Source organism: Talpa occidentalis, unplaced genomic scaffold (genome assembly GCF_014898055.3).
Source record: "Talpa occidentalis isolate TD23 unplaced genomic scaffold, MPIMG_talOcc4v2.1 talOcc4.11, whole genome shotgun sequence".
NCBI classification, from domain to species: domain Eukaryota; kingdom Metazoa; phylum Chordata; class Mammalia; order Eulipotyphla; family Talpidae; genus Talpa; species Talpa occidentalis.
This window is the reverse complement of record NW_023601104.1, coordinates 51,068,868-51,077,363: the sequence shown is the minus strand read 5'-3', so window position 1 is coordinate 51,077,363 and position 8,496 is coordinate 51,068,868. Positions and strand designations below refer to the sequence as shown.

Genomic DNA, 8,496 nt, shown 5'->3' with positions numbered 1-8,496 from the left:
TACCCAGATCCCTTACACTCAGATAGTGGGGAAGTGGGGGTGAGATGAGAAGGGTTGGCTAGTACATGACCTCTCAGTAGAGAAATGATTGTAATAGTTATCAGAAATCTCTGCAAAGCTCTAGAGTCCTCCTGGGGCTGTTTCTCTGAATAATTCTGATCAAAGGTGCTTTACTTTGCTTGGACCAGTTTTAAAAGTAGATGAATGAGTACAATCCATGGCTTGCTAGCAAAGTGTGTGTGTGTTGGGGGGGGGGCATAAATTCTCATTCTGCAGGTGAGAACAAGATGGTGAACCTAGAGCAGCTATCTACTTTGCATGGATAGGCCCAGTGGCTGCCCTCTCCCAGGGCAGAGGAGCCAGGAGTCTGCAGGGGCAGAATGGGACAATGTCAGTAGTGCCTGGAGCCTCCTGCCGGATGCCCAGCAGCTACTTTCCCAGTCATCCTTAAGGTCCGATTTTGGGTAAGGCACTACTCAATTCACTCCTCAGTCTCCTTCTCCAAATGCTTTTGGAAAGTCACCCAGGTAGGCACCCAGAAGTAGGCTCAGGATCTATTCTCTGCAGCAGCACACCAAAACTTAGGGAATATCTTATAATTATTTTGTTATTGTAAAGTACGTGCAATCTCCATTAGCAAAGTTAGCACCTTATTTTATTTGGGTTTGGTCAGTTCAGCATCTCCTCCCTCCACCCCACCCCCATCTAGGTAGGACAGAGTTTCTCCCCTCCCCCAGTCAACAGGCTTGTTCAACCTGAGGAGATGATTGGAGGGTTCTCCAAGGCATTTTAAGTTCTAACCCCAATGCTTCACAATTTCCACGTGAAGGGCTGTGGGGGGAAGGGGTACTGCACGTTCCCGCAGTGCAAAGAGCCTGGTAATGTCAGGAACACAGAGGCAACCCACGACCTTCTAAACCGCCTGTGCGTCCTTCCCTGCAGAGCGCTCTGGGGAAGCGAATCCCTACACCGGCCATCACTTCCACTCGCGTTTTCAGAAGACCAGAAAAACGGAAAAGGCCGGCAGGCTGGCAAACCCCCTCCAAGAAGCCGCCCAGCCAGTCTGCGTCCTTGCATAAGGATCTCAGCAGCCGACGACCCCAAATCAAATCGATCGTGGGAAACCCCGGGGACAGGCGCTCGTGCAGAGGGCCAGGATTACAGCGCGCCGGCTGCAGGGAAGTTCCGGGGGAGGGGGCCTGGTCGGGAGGACTTTCCAGCCACTCAGCGTTCATCAAAAAGTTCCCTGTACATGACCCCAGTGGCTCATCTCTGGGAGTTTCTCTGATGAACCCCGGCTCAGGGTGAGACTTTTTTCCCCGCGAGCAAAGCAGCAGGCCAGTTCTCTTTTCTGGTCTGACTGGCTTGGAAATTCCCCGCGCCTGACCCCGCCCAGGAGAAATCCCCTGCCAGCGCTTATAGAGCCGCGGCGGCGCTGCGGAGCCCACAACTGCCCGACCCGCCGCCCGCCGCCCCGAGGAGAGGAGAGGAGAGGAGCGAGCGCCGCCGGCCCCGAGCGCACGAGCAAGCCGCGCCTGAGCCTCCCCGCGCCATGTTCCAGCCCGCCGAGCTCGCCCAGGACTGGGCCATGGAGGCGCCCCGGGACGCGCTGAAGAAGGAGCGGGTGCTGGACGACCGCCACGACAGCGGCCTGGACTCCATGAAGGACGAGGAATACGAGCAGATGGTGAAGGAGCTGAAGGAGATCCGCCTGGAGCCGCAGGAGGCGCCGCGGGGCGCCGAGCCCTGGAAACAGCAGCTCACGGAGGACGGAGACTCGTAAGTGGCCGGGGCCGGGGCGGCGGGCGCGGGGGGGAGCCGGGCCTGCAGCCCGAGCCGCGGGGCGCGCGATGCTGCAGGAGCAGCGCCCGGACGCCGACCGGGGGCTCGTGCATGCCCCCCCCAGGCTGTGCAAAGCAGGGCGGCAGCCCGGGGAGCAGGGGACTTAGGGCGCGCGCTCGGGGCCGGGGTGCAGCCGTCCAGCCGCGCGCACACACCCCCACCCCCTGACCCGGTCCTCTCGGCTGGGGGCGGGGCGGCGGCGGGGACACGAAGTCCCCGCTTGCATAAGGGGGGGCGGGAGTTTCTGCCTCGCTGGCGGGCGCCGAGCGGCCCGGAGGGGAAGTACAGGGCGTTCCGGCCGGCGAGAGGGCGGGGCGGTCTGGCCGGCGCCCGCCGGGGAAGGGGGGGGCCCGGAAAGTCCCTGGGCGCCTGCCAGGAACAGTCAGCTCATAATAACCTCGCGGAAAACACCGCGGCCTCGGCCTCCAGAAACCCCGGCCTTGCGCAATCCCCCGCAGCCCGCGCCTCCCTGGGCCCCACGCAGTGCACTCACCGGCCCTGGGGGTTTTTCCCTCTCTCCCCGCAGGTTCCTGCACTTGGCCATCATCCACGAAGAGAAGGCGCTGACCATGGAAGTGGTCCGTCAAGTAAAGGGAGACCTGGCTTTTATCAACTTCCAGAATAACCTGCAGCAGGTGCGCCGCGCGCCCAGCCCCCTGCGTCTCTGATGCCGCCCGCCAGGGAGCAAGGGAGGGGGACCTATTTAGCACAGGTGACCCCAATCCTTTCTAAATTAACAGTGACCTTTGACATTCGAACCAGCCAATTGGAGTAAAGACAATGCCCGTGAATTGATGAGCCTTTATGGCCCACCTGGGGACCCTGCTTTTTGCCTTGTCCCTCGAGCCTGGGAGGGGCAGCACCCACACTCAGGGAACTCCAATCGTGGGTTTGGTCCATGGCTTATCTCCTGTGTTCCCGCTTATGTTTGTAGACTCCACTCCACTTGGCTGTAATCACCAACCAGCCAGAAATTGCTCAGGCACTTCTGGATGCTGGCTGTGATCCTGAGCTCCGAGACTTTCGAGGAAATACCCCTCTACACCTTGCCTGTGAGCAGGGCTGCCTGGCCAGTGTAGGAGTCCTGACGCAGGCCTGTAGCGCCCAGCACCTCCACTCTATCCTGAAGGCCAGCAACTACAACGGTAAGTCTGCCCGCCCTGCCCCTCAGAAGGCAGGTCACAGAGGGAAGAGGTGGGCCAACTTAAGGAAAGCAGGCAAGAGGTGAAGCCCTCAGCATCTGGACAGTTGAGAAAATATGTATGCAGAAGGCCTATTTGATGCCTTTGTTAAGTTCATTCACAACCCCGATTTTTGGTTCTTCAAAATCATAAGAATTTGCCCCTTAACAGTATAGTGAAAGGTTTTGCTTGAGATGTGAGGGCTGGAACAGGTGGTTATACGTTCTTCTTTTTGTTTTTCTAGGCCACACGTGTCTGCACTTAGCCTCTATCCATGGCTACCTGGGCATTGTGGAGCTTTTGGTGTCCTTGGGTGCTGATGTCAATGCTCAGGTGAGTGCTTACACCTCCAAATGGAGGTCATTAGGCTCCAGGGCCTACCTCAATAAGACTTCAGCTGTTTCCTCTCATAAGTAGACATTCCAAACTTAACCCTTAGCATTTTGCTGTCTTTTGATTGCAGGAGCCCTGTAATGGCCGGACCGCCCTCCATCTCGCAGTGGACTTGCAGAATCCTGACCTGGTGTCCCTCCTGTTGAAGTGTGGGGCTGATGTCAACAGAGTCACCTACCAGGGCTACTCCCCTTACCAGCTCACCTGGGGCCGCCCAAGCACTCGGATACAGCAGCAGCTGTGTCAGCTGACCCTAGAAAACCTTCAGCGGCTGCCAGAGAGTGAGGATGAGGACAGCTATGACACGGAGTCAGAGTTCACAGAGGACGAGGTGAGCCTCCATTAACTTCATCACTGCACAAAGGAAGCGAGAACAGTCATTCTCCTTCCACCCTGCCAGTCCCTAGGTAGCTACTCTTCATACATGGTCCCCACATAATTGTTCAAACTTGAGTGTGCATAACCCCTGTCCCACCAGTGTGCCTTTTCTCTCTTGCCCTTTTTGAAGGAGAGAAATATTAAAGGAAAACTCTTAGCCCATGAGGTTGATTTATGTTTGGGTCGTAGAGAGTGAAGTCTAAGAATACTTTGAGTTATGTCCAATAGCAGCTCCTCATCATGACCCCAGCACCTTGGCAAAGCTCTAGAGGATTAAAACATGCCTTTTTTCCTTCTTGTTTTTAGCTTCCCTATGATGACTGTGTGCTTGGAGGCCAGCGTCTGACGTTATGAGCGTTCGAAAATGGCTAAAAGAACATGGACTTGTATATTTGTAAAAAAAAAAAAAAATTTATTTTTCTAAAAAAAGGAAAAAAGAAAAAAAAAATCTAACAGTGTGCTGACAACCACGCAGTGCACTGCCTGACCTGAACCATCTGACTGGTGGATTGGCCATCTTGTCATCTTTTTGAGGTTTGGAAGGGGGACAAGAAAAGTCATGGGATTTTTTTTAAAGATCTCACCTTTGTGAGGCTTTTGAAGAAAGTCATCCAACATTTACTGTAAGGACTATGTTTAATTTATTGTGCTTTTTTGATGGCCCACCATGGATCTAGTGGCCGAGAGCCACTTGTGGCCTGTGACCAGTAACAGTCAGGTGTGTTGTTAACGCTTTCAGCGGTATTACCCTCCTGTAAATGGTGTACATGTGTATTTTGTTGGTAATTATTTTGTTACTTTTAAGATGTATATTTATTAAACAGATTTTTACAGATTTAGCCAGATTGTTTTCTTTGGGTTGTCGTGGGACTCTGTTCTGAGAGACATTCACACCTCAGGTGAAGATGGAGAATGTGTAGGAGCTTTTATCACAGTCAGCCACAGACCCTTTCAGAAAGCAGCTTCTCACTGTAGACACCAGCCTCCCAGCCACACTTCACAGGCAACCCTGGGGCCCCATGTGTGGGTGTGGGGAGGAGGAGAAGGCTGTTGCGAGATGATAGGAAACACCAGTCTCGGGCTTGGAGTAACAGGAAGCTGACTGGCCTTTGACTGGAAGGTTCTCCATTGTCATTTGTTTTTATCCCCTTGATGTAAGCTATTCCAGGACCCTTCCACTTTAGGAAACTTTTTTGACCAAAAGGAGTATACTGACTTCCATATTTTACTAAAAGTAGCTAAGGTCATGGACTCAGGAATGGCACTAACATTTATTAGCAGGTATCTGTGAGCCTTAGTTTCTTCAGTGGTAAACTGGGTTTCTGTGAAAGTGCCAAGACAATATACATAAAAAGCACAGCAAAGTGCCAGGCACATAGTCCTAAAGATTCTGTATTTCACATGGAAAGAAACTGGTCTAGAGAGAATGTTCTATCCAGGGTCACCTTGCAGGAGAGTCAGGTAGTTAACTCTAATACACTCTTTTGTTTTCAGGTGGTTATTTTTAAATATATTCCCATCTCTAAGCCCATTGATACCAACTATAGTATAAATGTAGTTAAAAAAAAAATCCTTAAACTCTACATCTGTTCAGTTCTGCTACTTCTATTGGTGATTTCACAGAAGTGGAATATTTTAAAAAATCAAGTTTGTGAAGTTTGCTTTTAGACACTCTTTGTCAATGTTTTCACTAACAGGCATCTCTAGTAAAGTTTACAGCACTCTATAAAATACAGAATGGTGTGTAAATGTAACTCATGTACTTGGGCTTACACCTAAGAAAACATTACTATTACAATAATTATCCCTTTCATTATTTTTTGACACAAATGATGTCCAAGTCCAGTGAATATGATCACCTTCCTCTCAGACCAAAAATGAGCCAAAAGTGGCTCTTTATAGTGACACTGTAGACTGGACTGGTCAAAGTCAGCTCTGTTCCCTTCCTGTACCCGCTGTTGCTGAGCACAGTGGTGGAGGCCTCTAGAGTCTTGCCTTCTCTCAAAGTGCCCCAGGCCCATCACCAAAACCTGTCTAGCCCACCATTCCTGAACACAGGTGTTTATGACCTAGCACTCAAACCTCTAAGGTTCTACCTTTGGCAGATGAGTAGAAGAGGAAAGTAGGGTGAGGGGAGGGATATTCACCTCATATTCAATGGTTGGAACAAAGGTTGGAAACTTGGCTCCCAATTTTGGAATGATGCCCTTACTGCCTCTCAGAGATGCCCATTTTTCCACTTATAATGGTGGTGAATTAAAGTCAAGTCACCCATAAATTCATTCCAGGTCTATGCCAGAGGCTAGGAAAAACAGGAGCAAAAGATATGGCCCACTCTTTCTTAAACTCCGTGACCAGTCTTAAGTCCGGGATTCGCCTTCCCTATCGGCCCAGCCTCTCACTGTTACAGACTTCAGCTTTTCTTCTCTTCAGGACCCCAACCTCAGGGTGGATTCTGTCTGTATAAATCCTGCGGTAGCTGGGCCCAGTAAAGGACTGAGGTCAGTCCCACATTTTTAAGTTTACAATACTTCCTGACTCTCTCCTTTTTTCTTTTTATTTTAAACATTCTCTCCTTTGTGCTTCTTTTTCGGGTGGCTGGAGCCCGGAGTTCCCTAAAGAAAAATTTTAGAACTGAAGCATTCTAATCTGCAGAAAGTCTTTCTCAAATTTCTAACCAAACCAGAACAAAAACTTTCAAAAAAAGCAATTCAGCCTTCTGAGAACATTTTATGCACTTTGGTTTTCTCCAAGAAGCTAAAGATTCTATCAGGACAGGAAAACGCAAGGAAGCCTCGGGAAAGGGGGAAGTGACATGAGGAAAATAAAAAGTCACATCACCAGCTTCCTTGAATTTAGTTCCTGGATTCCTGCTGCTTGCCTCATCCTCAGGATAAATCCTTTTATGGGTCACATGTACCAAGTACCTTCCAGAAGGAATGGTTTTTCTTTAAAGAGAGAAAAAAAAACTCCAATCTGAGCAATTTGAAGAACTTCATCTGGAGCCTGGAAATGCCAGACTGAGCACTTGGGGGTATTTGCGCAGAAATTTCAACTGCTACCAGCAGTGATTAAGTGGTAACAGAACTGAGTCAGTGAGTTGAGTTCTTCGCCCCCTTTCCTCCGGATTTTCATCAGCTTGCTTTACGTGTAGTTGAAGTTTTATTTGGCAAGAAAGGTCAGAGTAGAACGCCAGTCAGAAACATACCCAAGAAGCATTCCCCAGCTTCTGGTACATGGAAAGAAAATCCCAGGTTGTTTCCCCATTTAAAGGGAGCATTACAGAAGACTGAAAGTGGATATCCTGTGAACTTCCCTCCTAGAGAAGTGGGGCTCTCAGTTCAGTTCATTCACATTATAAAGCACAATCATCCTCCAGGCCCTGTGCCAAGGGTTAGAGACACAAAGAGGAACCAGCCCTGGCCTCTGCTTGCAAGAGCTCCTTGCTTAGCTGGAAAGGAAAATAAATAAGCACTTGTAAGGATGTTAAAATGAAGTGCCAAGCGCGCAATATGTCCCTAATGGGAAAAATGAGGTGGGGGAGGAGGATCAAGAGACACACCCAAGTTAGCTGTTTGCCTGCCAGGCCTATGCTCTAGTCTCTTATCCCATGTGACCAATGTTAGTTACCCTTTTGACAAGTGACAGGAAACATAGGTGTGCCCAGAACAAAACCAACCTCTGGGCTGGGATTAAACAAACCACCCATAGCTGGCCATGCAGCCTAGATTTCAGAGCTGAGCCTGAAAGCCATTTGCCGCTAGTCTTTGAGTTATGACAAATGATGTGCACAGCTTTTCAAACTCATTTTGCACCCAAATCGCCTAGAGGTCTTGCTGAAATACAGGTTCTGATTCAGTTAATCCAGAACTGGCCTGAAACTTGCCTTTCTAACAAGTTCTCAGAGAAGGCCTGTGCTGCTAGGTTGGGGCACCATACTTTGAAGATCATTTTGAACAAAATGTTTGTGGCCAGCACCCTTTGCCATCTCATTGGGTAGCACCCCAAGTCCGGGCAAATGCTTCTGCAGCCACTCGTGAGAATGATCCAGCATCAGACAACATAAGTCTTTCAAAGTAGGACCAGATCCACTAAAGTAGGGCCAAGGTCGACAAACCTGCCTTCAAACCAGGTGGGTGACAGATGTAACCTGAGGTCCAGGAAAGGAAGAACAATCATGAAGGAAATGCTTTTGAAAGGTAATTCATTAAGATGATAAGCTGCCTTTTTTAAAAAAAGATTGATTTATTAATGCATTCAAGAGCTGGGGTACAGGCCAGAGATGTGGGGGGTGAGAAGATTCACCAGAGACAGAGTGGGGAACAGAACAGGCAGACTGACTGAAATACACTGCTGAGGGGAGCAGCGGACGAGACAGGAGAGGTCTGCTGCGCCTGAAAAGCTGCTTTTTAAGTGAATTTATTGGTACCTTTGTATGGGGTTGCCCTGCATGTGTGACCTGGCCTGGACTTGGAGGGAGGGAAGAAGCAGCTGCTTCCCTGTGACAAAGTCCCCTCACTCCTTACAGGAACAGAAGCCTTTACAAGCAGTGAGCTGAAGTATATCAGTGAAAACTTTAGGAATAACTTCCCCTCAAATGTTGCCATTTCGTATCTTTTTAAATTTTATTGGGCATAGGCTATATGAAAGACACTCTAGTTAAAGGTAAGTTAAAAAAACTTGCTGTATTTTAAGTTGCTAT

At 49.6% G+C, this 8,496-nt stretch overlaps 1 protein-coding gene across 1 annotated transcript; it reads left to right on the top strand.

Moving 5' to 3' along the window:
• The first annotated feature begins 1,448 nt into the window (after positions 1-1,448).
• NFKBIA (NFKB inhibitor alpha) lies at positions 1,449-6,624 on the top strand. The gene is made up of 6 exons (XM_037503214.2): positions 1,449-1,779; positions 2,369-2,477; positions 2,777-2,987; positions 3,268-3,356; positions 3,487-3,747; positions 4,101-6,624. Exons 1-6 carry the CDS (start codon positions 1,553-1,555, stop codon positions 4,146-4,148), a joined length of 945 nt encoding a protein of 314 aa, XP_037359111.1. The 5' UTR covers positions 1,449-1,552; the 3' UTR covers positions 4,149-6,624.
• The last annotated feature ends 1,872 nt before the right edge of the window (positions 6,625-8,496 follow it).